The 26,536-nt window shown below is 44.6% G+C and overlaps 1 protein-coding gene across 7 annotated transcripts in view; it reads left to right on the top strand.

The window, feature by feature from the left end:
- Positions 1 to 22,150, top strand: part of LOC130363143 (hemoglobin heart muscle subunit alpha-type-like) — a 32,763-nt gene extending 10,613 nt beyond the window's left edge. The window contains exons 1-5 of one of the 7 annotated variants that reach the window (XM_056568551.1): positions 4,853 to 5,334; positions 6,288 to 6,581; positions 7,177 to 7,381; positions 8,317 to 8,372; positions 21,944 to 22,150. In XM_056568551.1, coding sequence (XP_056424526.1) covers positions 6,487 to 6,581; positions 7,177 to 7,381; positions 8,317 to 8,372; positions 21,944 to 21,998 — 411 coding nt within the window. In that variant the 5' untranslated portion in view covers positions 4,853 to 5,334; positions 6,288 to 6,486 and the 3' untranslated portion in view covers positions 21,999 to 22,150. Of the gene's footprint in view, positions 1 to 4,433; positions 4,519 to 4,852; positions 5,335 to 6,287; positions 6,582 to 7,176; positions 7,382 to 8,316; positions 8,509 to 21,887 lie in introns of those variants that run through there. The other 6 variants (XM_056568549.1, XM_056568552.1, XM_056568550.1 and 3 more) reach the window with 6 other exon arrangements.
- Positions 22,151 to 26,536: the final 4,386 nt, after the last annotated feature.

Here is a 26,536-nt window from a genome sequence, read left to right as displayed (position 1 = left end):
AAAAAAGAATATTCATAATTACGCATATATAGTGCTATATTCGCGAATACGCGACATTCGCAATTAAAATTCCAATTGTGGATATTCGCGAGCAACACTACTTATCACTTCTTGACGCCAGGACACTGTTATCCTGTACACGGTCCGTGGTTTGAGACAGCTTCTCCTGGGCCAGACACTGACGTGCGGTTACGGATAACTGTCTTTACTGAGCAGGGTGCAGATGGTTTTACACTCACAGTATGGTGCAGAGCGAGAGGATGCAGCATAACCCCATGGGAGCCCTGTTTCCTTACTGGGACTTGTGGTGCTTTCACCCAATGAACTGATACTGACTTGTGAGAGTAGATGATTCATTCTGGTAGCTCGGGTTCTGTCAAGGTCTTGTAGCTTCCTCCGCCAGGGCATGAACTTCCAACGTACGGGTGATCCTTGCAGAATGACCGGAGAAAGTAGACTTGATCTGAGAGCACACAACACACTGTACACCTTTACCACACTGATGCTCAGCTTACACCACAGCGACTAGCACTGGACTCAACTGGGGCTACTCCTACTCCTACTTTTTCCATATATAGGGCGGTATGAGGGCTCATTTTTTTACGCCGTCATCTGTACTTTTTTTTTAGATTCCACATTTGCATATATAAATTTTTTTTTTTAATAAAATGTGACAAAAAAAGCAGCATTTTTGGACTTTTTTACGTTTACGCCATTCACCGTACGGGATCATTAACATATTTTGATAGTTCGGACATTTACGCACGCGGCGATAACAAATATGTTTATTTAAAAAAAATTTACGCTTTTTGGGGGTAAAATGGGAAAAACGGACAATTTTCTTTTTTATTGGGGGAGGGTATTTTTCACTTTTTTTTTTTTACTTTTTATTTTTACATTTTTCAACTTTTTTTTTTTTACACTTTGTCCCTATAGGGGACTATCTATAGCAATCCTTTGATTGCTAATACTGTGCAGTGCTATGCATAGGACACAGCACTGCTCAGTATTATCGGTGATCTTCTGCTCTGGTCTGCTCGATTGCAGACCAGAGCAGAAGACCCCGGGAGACGGCCGGAGCTAGGTAAGGGGACCTCCGGCTGTCATGCTGGACGATCGGATCCCCGCTGCATCGCTGCGGGCGATCCGATCATCCAATCAAAGTGCCGCAGATGCCGTGATCTGCATTGATCACAGCATCGGAGGGGTTAATGGCAGACATCCGCGCGGGTCCCTGGCTGCTGCTAGCAGCCGGAACCTGCCGTGTATGACGCGAGCACCCTTCCGATGCTCGCGGTCATACACAGGACGTAAATGTACATCCTGGTGCGGGAAGTCCCGCCAAACCAGGACGTACATTTACGTCCGTGGTCGTTAAAGGGTTAAAGGTACAGTAACACATAAATAACATACATTAGCATAACAACAACAAAATGTGGAGTCCTGGTACCGCATCCTATCCGGTACCTGTGTATATAGGTCCTCATGGCAAGAGTCCCTAGGATGTCGGGTCCTTTTTGTCTACCCCTTGTCACCTCTCATCTAGATAGTCATTAAACTAATAGTTTATTCAGGATTTATGTAAATATAATAGTACTAATGTATATAACTAGTTAATTACCTGTCCGGAGCGTAGCAGGACCTGCGGGTCACGTGATCAGGTAAACTCTATGGTTTTTGCTTAAGGACCTTTGGAGGTCCCTGTGACGTATTGCACCCACCATGCTTTGTGAAGGTGAGTGACAGATATTCGGACCAATCAAAACAACCCCGCCCCTGCCCATATAAGGGAGCGGTGGCCATGATTCTCTCTCTTGTTTCCGGACTGTCAAATGAGCAGGATCTGCGCAGCTATCTTCTGCAGTGAGCTTAGGCCCGAGCCTTGCGGCAACGGCTGATCTATTCAGAATCGTGAGTGTATCAATCCCTAAGCACTCTGCAGGATCACCGGACCTTATCTATCCCCTAAATCCAGACGGATCTTCGCAAATTACCCTAAATTCAGAGACTTGTATTACTATTCAAGGTCCGCAACAACTGTCAGTCACTGAACTATATAGGGACTGTTTGCATGAGACTGTTATTGTGCATTGGATGTACCGCAAGCCTTTCAGAAAAGTTTATTCAAGTTCAAGTACCTTGTGGACCTTCAGTCATTTTATGCATGCACCTATCGTTACTGGGAAGGGCGGCGATAGACCGGAGAATTACCTCAGCATACTAGCCCTCAGCCTGGCATCACGAACTATAGGGTTAACATTAACCCTTCATCTATCGAAACAACACCCCAACTACCATACACCCCAAGGGCTACCACAAAAATAATTATCAAAATGTATTAATCTTTGGCAAAGAGCAAACTACAATTACTGTAATGATCAGTCTTTTATTGGGCCCAACACTGGAACTGGTTGCCTCTGGTGCTGGGACACCACAATTACAGCATAGAGGGGGTTGCCCAGCGAAAATGATCTTATCCACAGGGATAAGTACGGGATAGGTATCTGATTGTGGGGGGTCCTACAGCTGCGACCCCCTGCAATCCTCAGAACGGGACCCCGGCTGGCAGAGAGGGCATGTGCTCCATTAATTTGTGAAGATACTGGAGTACAGCCCCCCACATCTTTGGCACTCCCATACAAATGAATTTAGTGCATGTATTATTTAATTAATTATTATTATTAATAATAATAATATACCGTATTTTTCGCCGTATAAGACGCACTTTTTCTTCCCCAAAACTGGGGGGAAAAAGTCGGTGCGTCTTATACGGCGAATACACCCCTATCGCGGCGGTCCCTGCGGCCATCAACGGCCGGGACCCGCGGCTAATACAGGACATCACCGATCGCGGTGATGCCCTGTATTATCCCTTCAGACGCGGTGATCAAAGCTGACCGCCGCGTCTGAAGCGAAAGTGACACTAACCCGGCTGTTCAGTCGGGCTGTTCGGGAATGCCGCGATTTCACCGCGGTGGTCCCGAACAGCCTGACTGAACAGCCGGGTTAGTGCTTACAGGACACCGGGAGGGACCTTACCTGCCTCCTCGCTGTCTTCTCCGTTCAGGGATCCCTTGTATGGTCGGCGCTCTCCTTCCTCGTCGTCGTGTACGTGCGTCGGCGTGCGTAACAACGTGATGGCGGCAACGGAGAGCAAGGATACCCGGCCGGCGACGTTCCGGAGCGACGGGGACACGGCGACAGCGATGGAGCGACATCCAGGGCAGCGGTGACTTGTCCGGAGCGGCGGGGACACGTGAGTATTACCTCCTATGCAGTGGTCTTCAACCTGCGAACCTCCCGATGTTGCAAAACTACAACTCCCAGCATGCCCGGACAGCCGTTGGCTGTCCGGGCATGCTGGGAGTTGTAGTTTTGCAACATCTGGAGGTCCACAGGTTGAAGACCACTATTGGGTTCAAAATCTTAATTTTTTTAGATTTTGCCCCTAAAAATTGGGTGCGTCTTATACGCCGGTGCGTCCTATAGGACGAAAAATACGGTAATAAATTTATATAACAAAAAAAATACTTTAATTTTTAATTTTTTTTTTGTCATTTAGACCACTTCATTTACTGTAGTACACAAGAGGTGTACACTAATTTGACAGTACAATATCCTGGTCTTCTGCGCTATTTTGTCCCCTGAAATAGTGTACTGTATACTAGCAGGAAGCGAACCAAACTCAGCGACTAGGGGACTTTGAATGGGCCATTGCGTTGAATGCGGCCCGCTGTACTACACTATAGTCTATGTTGGCATCCCATTTTTAACAGGACGACAACCAATACCTTTTTGCGTGTTGCACAAATGTAGTGTGAATATGGTCATCAGCTCTGAACACACTACGTTCCTGCCCCCGTTAATTGTATCCGTTAGCATCCTGCTAAAAATGGGATGCCGACGTATGCTGTTAACGGGAGCAGCGGACCCCATTCACTTCTAAGGCTGATCGGAGTCCCCCCTAGTGACTCCATTCAGGATGTATCTGCTATTTTATGTGGACTTTTGGAATAGCGCATACATCCCGAAAAGGAGTCGCTAGTGGGGAGATTGATCAAAACCTGTCCAGGGGAAATGTTGCCCATATCAACCAATCAGATCGCTTCTTTCATTTTGCAGAGGCCTTGTTAATAATGAAAGAAGCGATCTGATTGGTTGCTATGGGAATGTGAATGGGGTCCACTGCTCCCATAACAGTACATGTGGCCATCCCGTTTTCAGCAGGATGCTGACAGATACGATTAACAGGAACATATTGGGGGAGATTTATCAAAACTTGTGCAAAGGAAAAGTTGCCCAGTTGCCCATAGCAACCAATCAGATCGCTTCTTTCGTTATTAACAAGGCCTCTGCAAAATGAAAGAAGAAATCTGATTGGTTGCTATGGGCAACTGGGCAACTTTTCCTTTGCACAGGTTTTGATAAATCTCCCCCATTGCATTCATAGCCTTAGCTGAGTATCAGTAGTAAAAATATAAAACACCATGCCTATAATGCTTTTACGGCAGTTTTGGGGTCAGTGTTATATTTTTATTTATTTACATGCAGCTATGACTTTTTTTTCCGGCTATAGGATGAAAACTGAATAAAAAAGCACATGTAAATGTGTATGGGCCTTGTTTTCTGGTATTGGAATTAGAGATGAGCGAACTTACAGTAAATTCGATTCGTCACGAACTTCTCGGCTCGGCAGTTGATGGCTTTTCCTGCATAAATTAGTTCAGCTTTCAGGTGCTCCCGTGGGCTGGAAAAGGTGGATACAGTCCTAGGAGACTCTTTCCAAGGACTGTATCCACCTTTTCCAGCCCACCGGAAAGCTGAACTAATTTATGCAGGATAAGTCATCAACTGCCGAGCCGAGAAGTTCGTGACGAATCGAATTTACTGTAAGTTCGCTCATCTCTAATTGGAATCTTCAATAGAAATCCTAGAAGCACATGATCGGGGGAAAAAACACACACATACTAATACACGTTACTATAGAGGAAAAACTCTGAAAAAAACTGCATCATGGAGAAGATTAGAAAGTATGCCTTAGGCTATGTTCAGACGGCAATTCCGCACAGATTACGTTCAGCAAGGTTCACCGAACGGAATTGCGGAGTTTACGTTTTCTGCCACGGAATTCCGCAAAATATAAGACCGGTCTGATATTTTTATGGAAAGAGGAATTTCTTTGGCGGAAGGCCCACCACGGAAATTCCGCTGTCTGAATGGAACTGCGGAATCCCATTGAAGTCAACAGGCTGCACGGTAATTCCCCTATGTGAACATAGCCTAAGAGTGGAGGTAGGAGCACATTAGGGAGAAGCGGCTGACCTGTATACAGAGGTGAGAGCTGGACCTCGTACTGGAAATCACTGGGGGGGGGGGGGGGGCAATAATCATGGAACTTATCCCCTATCCATTGGGTAGAGGATGCATTTGTATAGCGTAGTGTAGTGGTCCCCAACCCAGTCCTTAGACCACCAACAGTCCAGAATAAGCATTTTTCCCTGTTCTTTTCCAATGGAGTCCAGGTCAGAACAGACTATATTTTGGCCCCCGTTAATAGTATCCATCGGCATCCTGACGAAAATGGGATGCTGAGGTTTGCTGTTAAAGGGGTACTCCGGTGGAAAACTTTTTTTTTTATTTAAATCAACTGGTGTCAGAAAGTTAAACAGATTTGTAAATTACCTCTATTAAAAAATCTTAATCCTTCCAGTACTTATGAGCTGCTGAATACTACAGAAGAAATTCTTTTCTTTTTGGAACACAGAGCTCTCTGCTGACATCACGAGCACAGTGCTCTCTGCTGACCTCTGCTGTCTATTTTAGGAACTGTCCAGAGCAGCATATGTTTGCTATGGGGATTTTCTCCTACTCTGGACAGTTCCTAAAATGGACAGAGATGTCAGGAGAGAGCACTGTGCTCGTGATGTCAGCAGAGAGCTCTGTGTTCCAAAATGAAAAGAATTTCCTCTGTAGTATTCAGCAGCTAATAAGTACTGGAAGGATTAAGATTTTTTAATAGAAGTAATTTACAAATCTGTTGTAACTTTCTGGCACCAGTTGATTAAAAATAAAAAAATAAAAAAATAATTACCCCTTTAAACCAGTGGTCTGCAAACTGTGGACCTCCAGCTGTTGCAAAACCACCACTCCCAGCATGCCCAGACAGCCAACGGCTGTCTGGGCATGCTGGGAGTGGTGGTTTTGCAACAGCTGGAGGTCCACAGTTTGCAGACCACTGGCCTAAGCCTTGCCACTGATTGAATTGTTCTTTTTCTGACTACAATCAGATGTCTCCAGTGATGGGGCTCCGGTCCCAGAAGATGTCAGCCAGGCCGGGTTATGGGGAGGATCCAGTGTGATCCCAGGTGCGCTGGTCACATGATCCTCCCCCATTACTACCTATATAAAGGGGCTCATAGAGTCTGGGCCATCAGATTGATCATTGTGTCCGGTGCTGGGTGAGGAGCAGAGACATCACATAACACTATGGCTCTATCAGATGCTGAGAAGGCGGCTTTGGTCTCTGTGTTGGATGAGATAAAACCTAAATTTCAGGAAATTGGAGCTGAAGCCATGGAAAGGTGAGGGGCAGACATTGGGGTTTCTGAGATGTGATATTGGGTTTTATCATTTTTGATATTATAAAAATGTGCTGGGAAGACCAGTTGTGTTTCAGTCTTCTTCCAATTTAGTTATTGTGTCCTTAAGGCTAATTGTATATTATAATTAAATATCAATTTTTATTACATCTCATTAAATGTTACGTATGTAATAAAATATAAAATTTAATATAATGAACTATATAAAATTTTACATTATATTACATTTTATATTAACGTTTTATAAAATATAAAATTTAATATATATAAAATATCATTTTATAAAATTTTACATTATATTTTTTTTTATATTTATTATATTTATAAATTTTATATTTTGGATAACTCCCAACATGTGCACCCCACCCCCTTCCCTGCCCATATTTGTTAGTCAACAATGGACATGTAAAATATTTGCCCCCATAGTTTTAAATGTCCAACATCTCATCTGCAACACCAGAGAAAACAATGACTTCTCTTCCACCCCCATAACTTCATCTGATCTCTAATCCAGCCATAGACTCCTAATGGGTTTTACCCCTAAATCTCAGTAACTTCTCCCTAACTCTTCCTTCAGTCTCTTCAAGGACCATCCAGACACCAAGTCCTACTTCAGTCATATGGACGTGACTCCCGGCAGTCAGGATCTAAAGACACAAGGAGGGAAGGTCATGGACGCCATTTATGATGCACTGAAGAACTACGGAAATCTTCATGAAAACTTGGCCAAACTCCGGGAGCTGCACACGACCAAGCTGAAACTCAATGTGGACACCATCATGGTGAGGAGCGGGGAGGTCTAGTGTGGAGGGATCATCTGGGGTTCTTTAGCAGAGGCTAGGATAAAGGATTGTCCTAATGTATAAAAACATAGCTGCTTTATTTTAGAAATGGATCCACAGCTTGTCGGGTATTACCATTTAGCTCCATTGAAGTGAATGTGGTTGGGCTTCATTACCAGACACCTCCTGTGGACCTCATGTGTCTTTTAGAGCGGCCATGTTTCTCTTACCTAGTGGATTTTTAAATGGACTCAAAAATATTTTATGTTGTACATCTTGAAGCATTAACCTTTCTAATAAACTTCATAAGAACATTTTATTATCTACTTATAGAAATCATGGTTCTGTCCAAGCTGAAGCACAGGCATAGACAGTCCTGGAAGGGAGGGTGGGCTTGGGCTCCTCTGTGCTCTTTCCTGTCTGGCAGCGCTCCTCACTTTCTGGACTTTGTTCATGCCTTTGCTTCAGCTTGGACAAAGCCATGATTTATATAAAATGGAAATAAAATCTTATGAAGTATATTAGAAAGGTTAATGTTTTACCAAGATGTAAAACATAAGGTTTTTGTATCTGACAGCGCCCATTTAAGTGAAAGTACCGTATCCATCACTTGGGCAAAAAGATTAACGGCAGAAAAAACATGGCCCATGTAGTCCTCATTTCCTTGTTTTTTTAAAATAGATTATTCCATCAAATTTATACTTACCAAGGACTTTCCAACCATGTTTTCTGAAGACTTCTTCCAAGCATATACTAGTTTTAGTAACACACAGTAACCAGCATGGTGGATAGTGGCAGGTTCCAAGTGTCTCTATAGATGGACTAGATCAGCCTGGTCTAGGAGGAAAGCTAGAACAAAGCTTAGACTATCCTCCCTGATTCTAGGACTCTATAGCTGCACATGTCTCACCAGTATGACTATCTACTCTCCCCAGCTCCTGTGTACGTCTCTGGTGCCAGTCATAGTCAAGCATTGCTCTACAGCCGACAGGTCTACCTGTGACAAGTTCCTCAATGAAGTTGCAAAAAACCTGATTCAGGCCTAAATGAAGAAGCTGAGGATGTATACCAGGAATGACTGCATGTTCTATTATTTCATGATATTTAATAAATATAATTTATACATATAACCGTAAACTTGGTCTCCTTGTCTTATAGGGATTTCAAGTTGGTAAGAGCACAGTGGCTGACATTGAGGTCCTATGATGGCTATGCCCAGCGCAATGCTTTTTTTGTCTAGTTTTTCTGACTAGTCCTTTAAAGGGGTACTCCAACCCTAGAGATCTTATCCCCTATCCAAAGGATAGGGTATGAGATGTCTGATCCCAGTTGTCAGACCCCCCCCCCCCCCCCCAAAAAAAAAATTGTGTGTGTGTGTGTCCTTTATCCTAGCAGAGACCCTCATCAGGTGCCTAATTAATGAGGCCAGCAGAAATGTGGGAAGTCTAGATATAAGGAAAGGAAACAGAATTGTCTGGGCTCTCCCAGAAGACAGCAAGGTGGCTTTGGGGGAGGCAGGGGTCCTTGCCAGGGCTGTGAGTGACACCCACAACAGTGAAGTGGACAAAACAATGAGTCTTAACACACAGCAAGAGGTTGCAAATGCTGTGTGTGAACAGTGAGTAAAGGGTTGCAGGGAACTTAGGTTTTAACTGGCGGGGAAAAGCCCTTGAGTTGATAGTCGGGGCATGCTGGGTTGTTTGATTAGTTACTGGATGGTCTAGGATTTTGTTTGTTCCTGTGTTATGTTTTTATTTATCCTGCAACCTGTCTAACAAAGCTAGTGAGGAGCCGGACTTATATAAAGAACTGTTTGCCTGCTGAATGAAGAAGAAACGTGTCCTCTGACAAGGAGGATCCCAGAGCTATCCCCAGGGTGAAATCCTTACAATTTATACACACACTGCTAGCACAAAGATATAGATGAAATATGAGATGCTATAATAAAAAATTGAGGTGCTTAGCTTACCATTTGGCCAAATAGTGTGTACCATCCCACCACGATAAGGTGACATAATTAGGACGGACCCTACACTGTGTGCCTCTGAGTAGTCAGTTACCAGGCTTGTAAGGTCTAAGACATCAGCACCTCATAAAATGGGTGGGGTGTAGGATACATATGTGGTGTCCCGGTACAGGACTTGGTCCTGTCCCTTTTTGTCTGGAGTCCCTGCAGCCAGAGTCCCTCCAGCCAGAGTCCCTCCATGCTAATGGTCTCTCCTGAAGGGCAAACCCCTAGTCTCCTCTCAATATGTTAATATCTAATGTGTATATTTATATATTTAATTAATCTAGGATACCTCTGTATAGGACCTTAGAGGTCACGTGCCTTTAATTTGTTATGCTATGGCTTAAGGATCTTTGGGTCATGTGATATACCCAGAGGTCAGGACTGACAGGTTCTGCTGACCAATGAGCTTTGTCCCACCCCCTTAGTATATAAGGGGCTGCTGCCACTAAATTCACTCTCTTGGTCCCTGCACTTCAAAGCAAGCACATCAATCTATATCTCATGATCAATTCAAGCTAGGCCTGAAGCCTTATGTTCCGCAGCCACGAAACTGTGAGTCATCGGCTCAAAACTACTAAAATCCTCTGACTACTGCAACTCAATTGTTTTCAAATCAGTAGCACGGTAGCTAGCAAACCAAAGCTCATTGGGGGACATGTATCAATGTTGGTGTAGGTAGACGTCTTTTTTAGATCACTTTGGTCTAAATGTGGTGCAATTGCACCAAATATACCATACTTGTGCAAGACACATGATAAATTTCCACACAGTTCAATTTGTGTACCTGATCTACACCTAACAGGAAAAGTGGACACAGGGATTTTGCTCTATTGCTTTGAGGCTCGGCTGATGTCCACCATCAAAAACGCCAGAAAAACTCACAGCTTTTTCTTGCATTTTTGCTGGTGTGTGGAAACAATATTTTTTTTACCCTGTGGCAATTTTTTTTTTAATATATATTTCCCCACTCCCCCCCACCTCCACTGCCGTCAGATGCAGAGCGCCCGGTCCACAGAGTGTAAGAAGGTGAGGTGTGATGTATAGTATATACATATACAGGGTGCAGAGCATCACTACTTGTCTCCGCCAGCTGTATAGTATACAGGGGTGCATAGTGTACCCATGTATACTATACAGGAGCCCAGCAAGGAAAGAGTTAACCCACGCTGCTGCTGAGCAGTCTTAAGCAGTTAAGTCTTTGTGCACTATCCTGTATATACACCCATCTATAGATGACTGTATATACAGGATACAGTAGGTAGACATCAACAATTGGGGGCTCCCTGTTACACTGCAGTATGGGCGCACTCCCCAGGGGAGTGCGACAAATGTACTAACTTTTTTTTTTTTTTCTTCTCATTTCAGATACGTGAATGCGGAGGACTACGTCAGATTCGGTGGATTGGGACAATGACCAATGGTTTTTTAATGTCAATAAAAGGGTTAAATGGGCACTCATTAAAACAAATTTTTGCTATTGCACTCCTTATGGCAAATAAAAAATATTTCTAATATACTTAGTTTAAAAAAAATGAAGTTTTCTTTGTTTTATTTGTGCTTAAAAAAGCTCAAGAGCACATTTTCCCCATCTCAAACATAGACTTTGGACCTAAGCCCAAAAACAGGAAGTGCAGCCTGGAGTGCTGAGGGGGGTGTTTCCAACCAACAGCATATGGCAGTTAAGTGTGAGAGGAGCTATTATTGGAGGAGGCTGGACAAGGGGGGTGAAAGTGTGCTCTTGAGCTTTTTTAAGCTCATATAAAACATAGAAAACTTCATTTTTTTTTTTTAAACAAAGTATATTAGAAATATTTTTTTATTAACCATAAGGAGTGCAATAGCAAAAATTTGTTTTAATGAGTTACCCTTTTATGAGGGCTGTGGGGGAGTTTTTAAATACATTTTTTTTTTCAATGTGTTTTTATAATAAAATTTTCAGGGTTAGTAGTGGAAGCCGTCTTGTAGACAGAATCCATTGCTAAGCCAGGGCCACAAACCAGCCAGCACTAACCCCCAATTATTACCCTGGTACCCACCGCCACAGGGGTGCCGGGAAGAGCCAGAGCCAACAGGCCGAAACATCAAAAATGGGCCTAGGCATCTAATGCCATCATTAGGGGCGGAGTAGTAAAGGTTGCAGGGGGTCTCAGGAATGAGACCCAGTGCGATCTGTCCCTTGGACTACTACTCCATCATGGAACATTGTGTCCCATGATGGGAGTAGTTGTAGTACCGCAGTGCTGAGGGACTCTATTGGGACGGTTAGGACTACTACTCCCTACTGCAGAATGTACACATCATACATAGATACATACACATCACACACAGATACATACACATCTGTTTCTCAACCAAGGTGCCTCCAGCTGTTGCAAAACTACAACTCCCAGCATGCTGAGAGCTGTAGTTTTGCAACAACTTGAGGCACCTTAGTTGATAAATTTTGGGCTAGGTAAACCCCCCCCCCCCCCACATCCCCTTCCCCTCACCCTCCAGAAGATCAGCAGCAGGGTGCAGGATATAGCGGGGCCAGAGGGAGTGGACCTCGTGATCCTAGATGCCTGAGCCAGGATGGGGGCAGAGGAAACTTCTTCAGTGCACTCCAGGTGCCACTGTACTGAATATAGCCTGGACACAGGCAGGGACAAGGGCTTGAAGCAGACGTGCATGCCTGTGCGGCGCTTGTTTGTTCCCAACAGCCCCTGGTCTATCTGTCCCCGCCTGCCCAGTTTTTTTAAGGGCCAGGCCTCCCCACTCGGGGATCTCTACTGTCCCTCCACTGCTGTATACAGATGTCATAATTTATAATCCCTGCCGGGACACGGGAGCTCTGATTGGTCAATAGCTATCCACCAATCAGAGCTCCCCTCTCCCCGCGGGGATTATGAATTATGACAGTGTATACAGGAGTCGGCAGCAGCGCAGTGAAGTCGCATGTGCCGCCAGCTTATTAAGTTAATAAATGTGGATCGCAGCGGGTCTCTGCAGAATGACCTGCTGCGATCTGCACCTCAGCCCCAGGACTACAACTCCCATCATGGACTGAGTATGTCCATGATGGGAGTAGTAGTCCTAACAGTCCCACTAGAGTCCCGCAGCCAGGGGATGTGCAAGAGCTGTCCCTCAGTGCTGCGGTACTACAACTACTACCATCATGGGACAGATTCTGTCCCATGATGGGAGTAGTTGTAGTATTGCAGTGCTGAGTACTGGCTCCTGCATCGTCCAGCGTCCGACACTTTTCTATGTGTCCTTGCTACCACTCGTAGAGTTGTAGTTGATTTATACAAGAAAAGCGCAATTGCGCAAAAAAAAAATCGGTTTGTTTTTTTGCGCAAATGATACATTCCAGTCCACTGGATTAAGTTGTCTATGGTGCACCAACTTTAGAAAATCATTCACCAAAAAAAAAAACACAGCTCAAATGCAAAAAAAGCGCAATTGCGCAAAATCTGTAGACATGAAAAGTAGTCTAAAGGCAATGATACATGTCCCCCATTGTTCAGTTTTCTGAAGTTGAGACAACTGGATGGTCCCATCCTTCTTGACCAAGACAAGGGGTGCCGCCCAGGGACTCTGACTCTCTTGAATGACGTCCGCGTCCTTCATGTCAACCAGCATCTTAACGGTTTGATACATGCCTGGCGAGACCGGACGGTGTCTTTCTTTGATAGGTGGGCTGTTGCCTGTCACGATCCTGTGCTGGATCATGGGTGTGCGTCCAAAGTCTGTGGGGTGTTTGAAAGCCTTGTGGTACCTCTTGGCGACATTGATGACTCCACCGACTTGATCAGAGTGGTTTCGTCTCCCACTTGGAGTTGTGCCCACCAGGGCTCAGGAGAACTTTGCAGCAGATCCTGGTGTCGCTTGGGCTGTCTGCTGTTGGGCCACCTTGCATTCTGTTAAGACGTCACTTGACTCCAGAAGATACAGCTGGGCGACCGGAGTGTATTTAGGTAAGATTGACTAACCGGACTGGGACTCTCCCATTGGTAACTGACAAGGCTTCTTGCCGCTCTGACTAGGGGGGTGATCTTCCAACTGCATAGGCTCTAGCAGGGCTTGATAGTGTGGTGTCCCAGTACCGTATTCTATATCTATATGGTACTTGTTTATTTATGGGTCCCCATAGCCAGAGTCCCTAGGACTTAGGGATCCCTCTTAGCCAGTCTACCCCTAGTTGCCTCTATTCTAGTGTATAGATCTCTAATTTATGCATAGGTTAATGTAAATAGGATAGTATATGTAAATAAATGGTTAATTACATGTTTCCATGGCGTCGCAGGGCCTTCGGGTCATGTGATGCGTTCCAAGCCTCACTTTGGTATTTCTAGCCTCGTTTTGGTTTTATTATGTGTATAGGACCTGTATAGGAAGTCAGATGATCACCCAGAAGCCTGTGTGACGGTGAGTGACAGGTGACCTTGGACCTATCAAAATATGCTCCGCCCCTGTCCATATAAGGGACGTGGCAGCCATTTTAGTTCTTCTTTGTTCCTGGGTTGCCAAGCGAGCAACATCTTTCTATAGAACCTGCGCTGCTAAAAACCGTGAGTTAGGCCCAAGCCTCGCAGCAACGGCTGATCCTTAGCAAATATAGAGTGTAGCAATTACCAAACACTCTGCGGGATCACCGGACCTAATCTACCCCTAAATCCAGACGGATCCACGCACCAATTACCTTGATTCTATTAACCTGCAAAAGACGCAAGGTCCGCAGCAACTCTCAGTCATTGAAGTCTATAGAAGTGTATTGCAGAGACTGTAACTGTATTCTGAATGTACCGCATGTTCAAGAGTAAAGTTTACTTCAGTTCAAGTTTAACTCCAGTGTGGACCTTGTCATTACCTGCATATGCCCCCCCCCCCCCCAAGGGCTACCACAATAGTCCTTGTTTCTCACTGCAGGACATGCAGGGCACCAAATGATTGTCTCTGTGTTGGGTTGTAAGGTCACTGACCGGATGTCTTGAATTCGCACTCTACAAATTTCACCTTGCTGGTTGACAAACTTCTGCTCCGCCTGTAGGACCTTTCAAGTGGTGCTGTGCAGCCCGCTGACCTGAGGGGGACAGGTGGGGAAGAGAGGCATGGAAGGAATCTAAAATTTCAGCAAAACAGTGTTTCATAATATTCATCCCTAAAGTAAACTCTGCAGACCCCTTATCAAACCCATCCATTACAATCACTCCATGCCCTCTGAGTACATGTTTCCCCAACTGGATGGTGGGCTCCTAATATCCATGTATGGGTATTGGTTTCCTGTTACCTGGTACTGCTCTAAAATCAACATCCTCAGGTTCAAAGCGGGAAGGACAGACTGGGGTTTTGCATTGCTAACAACCTCAACTGAGCTTTGTCCCACTTATTATGAGCCCCATCAATAAATTGGTCCATCAATACTTTGTTACCCTGATTGGGAGTGATACCATCTAGTTTTTGAACAGTCTCCAGGGCATTCTGTGGGGCAATGGCATAAGCTCTTAGTCTCACCTGGTTTCTGACGCTTCTCATACAACCGAAGACATCCCTCTGACGGAGAATGTGACTCAAACACCTGGTACAGTCCTTCAAAGATCTGCTCTACAGTTGTCAGGTGCAGACTTCAAGTGCTGGTCCCTGTGGTTGTCCTGTGAGCAGCTGCACCTGTTGATTAGGAGGGAGAAAGTTAAAGAAAGACAAACTCTGGATCTTTTCCTTGAAATCCCTCAGGGTGAAGGGGTCTCTATTGTAGATAGGGAGGACAGGATTTCACATTGTTGACGTGACCTGCAAGCGGAATCGGCAGCATTCTGACTGCTGGAACCACAGACTCTCCCACTGCTGGTGATGAAGGGTCACTGTCGCTGGGTTGATCTGGAGAGCTGGGTGCTGACATCTTGTAGATCTCTTTGAGTGCGCTGTCACTTTAAAATTATTTGAGTGTGCTTTTGCTTTAAGATGTTTGGTAAGGTGCTGCAGCAGCTTAATCTTTGCTGACTGGGACCCTCTGAGTGGTGCTCTCCCACTATACGGCAAGTACCTGGGGACTCTGCTGGACACTAAGGGGTTAATGCGTGTTGCCACCGGTGCAGAGACTTACTGCGGGAGATTGTTGGTTTATGCAGAGTCTGCGTTGCAGCTGGTGCTGCAGGAGATACTGCAGGAGAGCCCCAGGGACAGACAGGGACTCAACCTGATGGGACAGAAGGACCATACATTACCATATCCCGTACTGGGGCACCGCACTCCAATACCCCCTGGTTGGGGTTTTTTCCAGTAGCGCCTTTGTGGTGTCCCAGCACAGGTTGCTGTCTCATGGTTGTGGACTGACTCGGGCAGCCTGGCAGCACAGTGTTGGGCCCACTAATATTCTTTGATAATATTAATTATGTAAATCCGCTGACCTGGATTCGTGGGTGATTTTGCGGGCTTTTTACGTATAAGTGATGTCATTTTATGTGAACCAACCATTGAGCGTGATGAAGAGGGGTCCCACCCCTTCTCCTGGTACGTTTTATTTATTATATCTAACTCTAAGTGAGAGCGCCTCGAAGTATCTGCTTTTTAACTGTGTATACAGAACTTAGCATTAGTAAATATGTTGGGATTTTTTGAAAATGATGCACCCATGCCCCTTTTTGGTGGTCACATCCCTTTTTCGGGTTTCCTGAGTAAAACGAATAGTTGGTGGGGTTTTAAAAAAAATTGGGGCACAAATTTGCCACACTACCCGACAAAACAGGTTGGGTTTAGAATAGTAAATCAGGGCCACTGTGTTCTTTTAACCAATGCCTGGCATTAACCCTATGGCATAGCGTTGATCAGCATATGCAATCAAAAGATTGCATGGTATAGCCCCCCCTGGGGTTAAAAAAAAGTGTTATTTTTTTATTTATTTTTTTTATTAACCCTTTCCTAATAAAAGTTTGAATTCCCCCCCCCCCCCTTTCCCATTTTTAAATAAAATAAAAATAATCATATGAGGTGTGTAAGTGTCCGATCTATGAAAATATAAGGGTAGTTAAACTGCACGGTTGATGGTGTACACGTAAAAAAAATACCAAATTAAAAAAATTTGCATTTTTGCTCACTTCATATGCCATTAAAAAATTGTATAAAGAGCGATCAAAAAGTCCCATCAAAACAAAAAAATGGTACCGATAAAAACTACAGACCACGGCGCAAAAAGTGAACCCCCATATAGCCCCGTATGCAGAAAAATAAAAACGTTTTATAGGGGTCAGAAGATGACAATTTTAAACATACTAATTTTGGTGCATGTAGTAAAACAAAATTTAAAATAGTAAGATAAAATAAAACCTACACAAACTGGATATCCCTGTAACCAGGGGCGGACACAGACAGCATAGGGCCCCTGTGCAAAGAATGTGCCTGCCCCCCCCCCATACATCAATTGTTAAGGTAGGAGATAGATATGAGATAGATAGATATGAGATAGACAGATATGAGATAGATAGATATGAGATAGATAGATATGAGATAGATAGATATGAGATATATAGGAGATAGATAGATAGATAGATAGATAGATATGAGATAGATAGATATGAGATAGATAGATAGATAGATATGAGATAGATAGATATGAGATAGATAGATAGATAGATAGATATGAGATAGATATGAGATAGATAGATATGAGATAGATAGATAGATAGATATGAAATAGATAGATAGATATGAGATAGATAGATATGAGATAGATAGATAGATAGATATGAGATAGATATGAGATAGATAGATATGAGATAGATAGATATGAGATAGATAGATAGATAGATATGAGATAGATATGAGATAGACAGATAGATGGATATGAGATAGATGGATGGATATGAGATAGATAGATAGATAGATAGATAGATATGAGATAGATGGATGGATATGAGTAGTGTTGAGCGGCATAGGCCATATTCGAATTCGCGAATATATGGACGAATATTCGTCATATATTCGCGAATATTCGCACATTCTTTATATTCCCGTTTTATTTTTCGCATATGCGAATATTCGCGTATGCGAAAATTAACATATGTGAAAATTAGCATATACAAAATTAACATACGCGAAAATGCGCATATGCGAAAATTAGCACATGCGAATGTTTGCACGCCAGTCTCATACAGTATTATTACAGCCTTCTTTACACCACACAAGCTGGAAGCAGAGAGGGATGATCACTGTGATGTGTACTGTGAAGAAAAAAAAACAAAAAAAAAAAAAACGAATATTCGTAATTACGAATATATAGCGCTATATTCGCGAAATTCGCGAATTCGCGAATATGCGATATTCGCGAATAATATTCGAATTGCGAATATTCGCGAGCAACACTAGATATGAGATAGATGGATAGATATGAGATAGATAGATATGAGATAGATAGATAGATAGATAGATAGATATATAGATAGATATGAGATAGATATGAGATAGATAGATGTGAGATGGATGGATAGATATGAGATAGATAGATATGAGATAGATATGAGATAGATATGAGATAGATAGATATGAGATAGATAGATGTGAGATAGATGGATAGAGATGAGATAGATAGATAGATATGAGATAGATATGAGATAGATAGATATGAGATAGATAGATGTGAGATAGATATGAGAGAGATAGATATGAGATAGATAGATATGAGATAGATATAGATATATAGAAAGATATGAGATAGATAGATATGAGATAGATATGAGATAGATAGATATATAGAAAGATATTAGATAGATAGATAGAGAGATAGATATGAGATAGATACAGTAGATACGATAGATAGATAGATAGATAGGACATGGATATCTTTTTACCAACCAGGGTGCCTCCAAATGTTGCAAAACTAAAAAACAACTCCTGGGCCTTTGGCTGTTGAGGTATGCTGGGAGTTGTAGTTTTGCAACAGCTGGAGGCACCATGGTATGAAAACACTGAGCTATGCCCAGTCAATCTATCTATCTCAGTGTTTACCAACCAGTGTGCCTCCAGCTGTTGCAAAACTACACCTTTCAGCATGCCCGGACAGTCTTTAGCTGTCCGGAAGTTGTAGTTTTGCAACAGCTGGAGGCTCCCTGGTTGGGAAACACTGCCTTAATAGATTAATGATAAATAAACAAGCAGTGTGTCCACATGTTGTGGCCCCAGTGGGGTCACTTTCCCTCCTCCGGGGTCCACAGGTCACCTACAGGTCACATTACAAGAATTTTTTTTTAAAAAATTGCGGCAAAAATGGCGCAGTTTTACCGTGCCATTTTTGCCGCAATTTTTCCCAAAAGTTGTTCTTGAAATGTGACCTGTGGACACCGGAGCAGGGAAGGTGACCCCACTGGGCTGCTACCCCCCAGCCCCAGGTTATACTGCTAGTGAGAGAGGCAGGACAGGGGACATAACTTCCCCTCACAGCCGCTGTGCTCCTGGGAGGCCGTCCTCTTCCTGTGCTGGGGGCGGAGCCATGAATCAGATACCTTCATCCCTGCACTACTGCCTGTCTCCCTAATGATACCGGAGCAGGAGCAGCGCAGGGATTGTAAAAAAAATAATAGCGCTTGTCTGAGTGGGGATCGGGACAACTGTCCTGGATCCTCACCAGCTGCACCTCTCTCTCTAGGGGGCCCTTGGCCAGTGCGTGAGGGCCCATGTGTAGTGGCGGGCCCCTGTAGCTGAACATGCTGCACATGTGATTTGTCCGCCCCTGCCTGTAACCGTGTGGGGGGGGGGGGGTATTTATCAAAAGATTTATGTGTTTTTTTTCACGTAACTTTGGCGCAATACTTTGGCGCAGTGTCTTGTTGCGCCAAAGTTTGGCGCATCTTCTCCACTGTCATTTTTACAACTTTCTCAAAATCACACGGTCCTGTGTGTGTGGTTATAACTTTAGTCAGTAATTCATCATTTGCGCCAACCGATCTTTTTGCGCAATTTTGGCGCAAATCCCCGCCAAGAAATTTTGCACATGGAAAACACACAATTAGCAATGTCAGAAAATGTAAAGGCGTAAAATGGCGTAAAAATGTTTTTTTTGTGAAAGTAGCGACGCCTCCGGCGCTGCACAATACTATCCTGCGACATAGTTGTCTCTGAGGAACCTTCACCCTCCATTGAGCCAACATTGGACATGGCCGCACAGGTTCAGGAAAGGTAAGCACTAAAGCAGTGGTCTCCAACCTGCAGACCTCCAGATGTTGCAAAACTACAACTCCCAGCATGCCCGGACAGCCAACGGCTGTCCGGGCATGCTGGGAATTGTAGTTTTGCAACATCTGGAGGTCCGCAGGTTGAAGACCACTGCACTAAAGTAACAAAAAAAAAAAACTACCCAAGTTAAAAATAAAATCCATTTCACATGGCGGCTATAAACCCCACAAAAGAAAATACCTCACGCCGCTTGCTGATCTACTGCAGGAGGGACTCCGAAATGGCTGCTTTATGGGGTAAAATACGCGTCCTCTGTGGCGGTAAGTTCTGTGTAAAAGGCACTGTGAACGGCTGATTTCATCATTTGAGCCCAAATTACTAACAACTTGCACCAAATGATAAATTTGGTGCATGTCCACGAAAACCAAAGTGAAAAAAAAAAAAGGGTAAAAAGAAATCTTCAACAGGCAAAATTGATAAATACCCCCCTATGTGAGGAGTTTGTACCGAAAAGTGCTCTACATAGAAACGGTAGCCCAAAAAAGTTACAAAATGGTGTCTTTTTTTTTTTTATTTAACCCCACAAATACGTTTTTTTAATAATTTTTTGTATTATTTTATTATATTTGTTATAAAATAAGTGATGTCATAGCAAAGTACAATTGGTGACGCAAAAAAACAAGCCCTGATATGGGTCTGTAGGTGCAAAATTGAAAGAGTAATGATTTTTGGAAGGGGAGGAGAAAAAAATGAAAGTGCAAAACAGAAATTGGCCTCGTCCTTAAAGGGGAGCTCCCACCATCCTATTTTTTTTTTCTGTCCCTGCCTATTGCCAATCTATCCCTAACCCCCTCCCTGCTTTTAATTTTTATTTTTACTATATTAAAAATGCTTTTTTCTGCCTGGTATTGTGCTCACTACCAGGCAGACTTCCCCAGCAGGCACCACGTCACTGATGCCTGCTGGGGGGGGACTTCCGCCCTTAGTTTATCTACACAGGGTGCCTCCAGCTGTTTCACCACTACAACTCCCAGCTTGCCCTGACATCTATTGGCTGTCAGGGCATGCTGGGAGTTGTAGTATTGAAACAGCTGGAGGCACCCTGTGTAGATAAACTATTAGTTACATGCGGCGCTAGCCCGTCCCCTCTGTCTCCCTCCCTCCCCAACGCCATACCCCGTTCCCTCCATCACAACACCCCCCCCATTACACTTACTGCAGAGTCCGGCAGCGGGTGTGCAGGGACAGCGGCGGCGACGAGGCGGAGGCGGTGGCGGTGATGTGCGGGAGGAGTGGCCTCCCAGTCAGTGGCCGGGGAGCCAATGCGCTCGCTCCCTGCCTGTCCGATTGACAGGCAGGGAGCGAGCGCAGGCTGGATGAAAAAGGACCGATGCCCGGCCGCATCGGTCCTTTTTCAGGCGGGACGTCACGCCAGGCTGCAGCCGGCCACTAGGAGGGAGACCCCTAGTGGCCGGTTTTCAAATGTAAATTAAACTATTTTAATTAAAAAAAAAATAATAATAAAAGTATATTGTATATTAGAGATATGTTGTAGTACATAAGTACTACAACATATCAAAAAATAAAGTTGGTGACAGTGCCCATTTAAAGAATACCTGTCACGAAACAATCTTTTCTAAACCAGCTCAGATGATAGTCACTAACTACTCCTAACATCCCTCCCAATCTTTAAAAATGTTTTCCGAGCTTTAAAAAGCTCTGTTTCTTACCTGTTATCTTGCTCACATGGTGCAAGCCCCGGGCTGAAGAAAGTGTGCGTTCCCCAGCAGGCACGACATCACTGAAGCCTTCTAGGGGACCACTTCCGCCCTTAGGCTGTCCCGGCTGCAGTATGAAAGTTAGAACTCGTGCTAGGCCAGCATGAGTCCAAACTCTATAAGAGGCTTGCGGCTGAGACATGTTTTTTTCATTTTTTGGTCATTTTTTTCAAAGTGAAAATACACCTAGAAATAAAAAAAATTTATATACATGAAATTAGGAAGTTGTTTGGAATACAGTAATATACAAAATATCAAAAGTTTTTTTTTGGATGGCAGGTACTCTTTAAGGTCAAAAGCGCGCTTTGTCCCCAAGGGGTTAAACTCGGATAGATGCCGGGGGGCTCATGGGACATGATGATTGCTGCAGTTCTACCACAGATTGGACAATATTGCTGTATTGTAACCAGTATGGTGAATAGTCGTGGGTTCTAGGTATCTCTATAGGTGATCTAGATCAGACAGGCCTAGTAGAAAGCTAGAACACAGACTGTACTGTCTGATCCTATGACCCTTAAAGCTGCACATGTCTCCTGACTTTAGTGGGTGCTGACGGTCTATCTACTCTCCCCAGCTCCTGTGTACGTCTCTGGTGCCGGTTATAGTCAAGCATTGCTCTACAGCCGACAGCTCTGCCTGTGAGAAGTTCCTCCATGATGTTGCCAAAAACCTGATTGAGGCCTAAATGGAAAAGCTGAAGACCAGGAGGACCTTGGCAGGAATAGCTATGTTCTGTCTTATTAAAGGGGTACTCCGCCCCTAGACATCTTGTCCCCCGCGATCTCCCTGCTGCACCCGGCATTCCTTTAGAGCGTCCGATACAGTGCCAAAGGCCACGCCCCCTCAATGCAGGTCTATGGGAGGGGGCGTGACGGCAGTCACGCCCCCTCCCATAGACCTGCATTGAGGGGGCATGGCCGTGATGTCACGAGTGGGGCATCATCGTGACGTCACAAGCCTCCGCCCCGCATCGCCATTCGTCCAACATGGAGCGAAGTTCACTTCGGGCACCGGATGTCTGGGGTGCAGTGGCGGGACCCCCACCATCAGACATCTCATCCCGGATAGGGGATAAGATGTCCAGGGGTGGAGTACCCCTTTAATATAATAAATATTTGCCATAAACCTGGTCTCCTTGTCTTGTGGTAAAGCTGGTTGCCTGGTATGAGACCTGGGCAGCTCAGTGGTTGGCGCTGGAAGTGATGGCATAATTATAAGCAAGGTAAGTACCTGAAATGAATGGCCAGGGTGTCACAGTGATGTTATATACAGTGAATGGATCCTAGTGCTTTTGCTGTTGAGTAGTGATGAGCGGCAGGGGCCATATTCGAATTAGCGATATTTCGTGAATATATTGACGATTATTCATCCTATGTTCGCGAAATTCGCATATTCGCTATGTTCGTTCACTTTTTTTTCCCTGCCAAAATTTGCATGGAAAATTTGCATAAAAATTTGCATGTGCAAAAAAACAAACCAAAAAATATTCATTACGACTATATAGCACTATATTCTAAATATTCGCAAAATCGCAAAGTGACGATATTCGCGATAAAAATTAGCATTACGAATATTCGCGCCCAACACTACTGTTGAGACCTGTGTAAATAAGTGACGGGTGTACTTCCAATCCTTTACAATGCTGGACATTAATTTAACCTCTTCAGGATGCAGGGCGTATGGATACGCCCTGCATTCCGAGTCCTTAAGGACCGAGGGCGTATCCATACGCCCGTGGGAAATCCGGTCCCCACCGCTAGCCGGTTGGGGACCGGAGCTGGATGCCTGCTGAAATCATTCAGCAGGCACCCTGGCACATCGCCCAGGGGGGTCCTGAGACCCCCCCCCCCCCCCCCATGTCGGCGATCGGAGAAAATCGCATGTCAATTCATACATGCAATTTTCTCCAATTCCGGGCTGATCGGGTCTCTGGTGACCCGATCACCCGGAAAATAGGGCTGATCGGAGTTGTCAGCAACAGCCCCGATCAGCCTAAAGGATAGGAGTGAGGTCGCAAAGCTGCGATCTCCTCCTATCCCCTGCCATTACTCAGAAAGGAGTTCTGACCAATGGCAGAGCAGGACAGTGGGTTGGCAACCCCCCGTTCTGCCCGCCCCTGGATGTCGAGGGGCTCTGGGAAGAAGATGGAGGCAGTACCTGCAGGAGAAGATGCCTGGGGACCTGGGATCTTTGCTGGAGCCTGCTGGATCCTGATCAGGTAGGGAATCGACAGGGGGGGGGGGGGGGGGGGGATTTGAAAGTGAAAGTAGATCGATCTCTACTGTGGCAACCACTAGGGGGGCTAAACTGCAACTCCCAGCATGCCCAGACAGCCAAAGGCTGTCTGGGCATGCTGGTAGTTGTAGTTTTGCAACATCTGGAGGGTCACAGTTTGGAGACCACTTTTACAGTGGTGCCCAAACAGTAGCCCTCCAGAAGTTGCCAAACTACAGCTCTCAGCATGCCTCGACTGCCCAGGCATGCTGGGAGTTGTAGTTCTGTAACATCTGTCCCTTCAGATTTAGCAATTTTCATGACATTTTTGAAAACTGCTGCTCTACTTTGAAGCCCTCTAATTTTTTCAAAAAGCTAAAGTATGTCCATTTTATGATGCCAACATAAAGTGGACATATTGTGTTTGTGAAGAAAAATAAAATTTATTGTGAATATCCATTTTCCTTACAATTAGAGAGCTTCAAAGTTAGAAAAATGCTAAATTTTCTAAATTTTCATGAAATTTTGGGATTTTTCACCAAAAAAGGATGCAATTAACGCCGAAAATTTACCACCAAAATAAAGTAGAATATGTCACGAAAAAACAAACTCAGAATCAGAATATTCGGTAAAAGCGTTTTCGCGTTATTAATTCGTAAAGTGACGGTGGTCATAATTGCGAAAAAGGGCTCAGTCCTTAAGGGGTTAAAGCTCCATCTGTTTTGCCAATTGGGTAATGCTGGTAATGGAAGCAGGGAGAATAGGTGCCAATAGGGACAGAGGAATAAGCTTCACTGTTACTGTGCATGGTGGGGCGAGATTCAGCACGTTGAATAAATAACACATTATCAAAATCAATTAAAGATACAAAAATGGTCAGTTAGAATGTTGGCGTGCAACCACACAATTCTTTTGGGTATCTAGTGTAGCACCCATTTGGTGTCAAATTGATACGTTGCAGCATACCATCGTATCTTCATCTAAGGTCTTGTTCACACCTTTAAGGTTTCCATTTTAGGACAATGTCAGTCATCAGCCGCAACTCCATCCCACGGACTTGCAGTGGCAGGCGACACCCAGGTTGCTACCCCTGGCACGATCCTTCCACACAGGTTGCCTAGATGTAACTTGGCACAAATGGTATAGTGTAGTCAGGACGAAGCACAGGTCAGAAGGCAGGAAGCAAAGAAGCTTAGTCAGGTCACAGGCACAAGATCAGGTCACAGGCTGGAGGTCAGGAACACTAATATGGTAAACACAACGAAACGCTTTCTCTAAGGCACGAAGATCAGGCACCATGATAGGGAGGTGCCGGACTTATATAGAGTCCGCCCAGCAAGCGACCAATTATGGGTGTACTGGCCCTTTAAATCTAGCAACGCCAGCGCGCGCGCCCTAAGGAAAGTGGGTTGCGCGTGCCGGCCAGGAGAAAGGCCGGGGACAGCGAGAGGTGAGGAGATGCCCGGGACTTGCATGTGGGCGCGTCCTGCATAGCTGCCGCAGGTACTAGACGGGGTGCGCTCACACCCGGACAGAACAGAAGGAGTGTTACCGCTAGCAACGCCCGGGACCACCAATGTCAGGGGAGAGGAAGCACTCACGGTCAGAATGAATGGCCGGAGCGCTGCCCATAACACCCGCCTCCTCCCTCTGACCAATCTCTGTCAGTCATCATCCACAACTCCCTCATCCGAAACTCCATCTTGATGAAGAGCTCTGTCCGAGCTAGAAACGCGTTGAATGTGGCTACCATTGTATGTATGAATGATAAAGAAATAAAGAACAGCATTTTATTGGGAGAAGCACCAGGACTGGAGAATTTTTGTTCTACTTTAAAGACCACTGCTGCATGCGGCCATCCCATGGGAATCGGGTACTCCGGGGCTGCTGACCCGCTCATATGACAAGCCGTATAGATGTTATGTTCTGAGCATAACCAACTTTGGTGAGCACAACTGAACGTCATCTTTCCATATATTTTGGTATCCGGGATAATACACTAGGATTGCGCTCCTTTATTTTTCTGTCTTTTCAGTTTCACTGTATAGCGGAGCTGACACTGTACTACAAAGCTCTGCTATTCAGTGTCGGCTCTGCTATACGGGTTGTGCTATACATGTTATTCAGTGTCAGCTCTGCTATACATGTTATTCAGTGTCAGCTCTGCTATACATGTTATTCAGTGTCGGCTCTGCTATACGGGTTGTGCTATACATGTTATTCAGTGTCGGCTCTGCTATACATGTTATTCAGTGTCGGCTCTGCTATACATGTTATTCAGTGTCAGCTCTGCTATACATGTTATTCAGTGTCGGCTCTGCTATACATGTTATTCAGTGTCAGCTCTGCTATACATGTTGTTCAGTGTCGGCTCTGCTATACAGGTTGTGCTATACACGGTATTCAGTGTCAGCTCTGCTATACATGTTATTCAGTGTCGGCTCTGCTATACGGGTTGTGCTATACATGTTATTCAGTGTCGGCCCTGCTATACATGTTATTCTGTGTCGGCTCTGCTATACATGTTATTCAGTGTCGGCTCTGCTATACATGTTGTTCTGTGTCGGCTCTGCTATATGGGTTGTGCTATACATGTTATTCATTGTCAGCTCTGCTATACGGGTTCTGCTATACAAGCAAATTAGTAATCAGTGTCGGCTCTGCTATACATGTTATTCAGTGTCGGCTCTACTATACGGGTTCTGCTATACATGGTATTCATTGTCGGTTCTGCTATACATGTTATTCTGTGTCGGCTCTGCTATACAGGTTGTGCTATACACGGTATTCAGTGTCGGCTCTGCTATACATGTTATTCAGTGTCGGCCCTGCTATACATGTTATTCTGTGTCGGCTCTGCTATACATGTTATTCAGTGTCGGCTCTGCTATACGGGTTGTGCTATACATGTTATTCTGTGTCGGCTCTGAAATACATGTTATTCATTGTCGGCTCTGCTATACGGGTTGTGCTATACATGTTATTCAGTGTCGGCTCTGCTATACATGT

This window comes from Hyla sarda, chromosome 3, assembly GCF_029499605.1.
Source record: "Hyla sarda isolate aHylSar1 chromosome 3, aHylSar1.hap1, whole genome shotgun sequence".
Classification (NCBI taxonomy): domain Eukaryota; kingdom Metazoa; phylum Chordata; class Amphibia; order Anura; family Hylidae; genus Hyla; species Hyla sarda.
The sequence above is the reverse complement of the archived record's forward strand: the minus strand, read 5'-3'. Positions and strand labels throughout refer to the sequence as shown.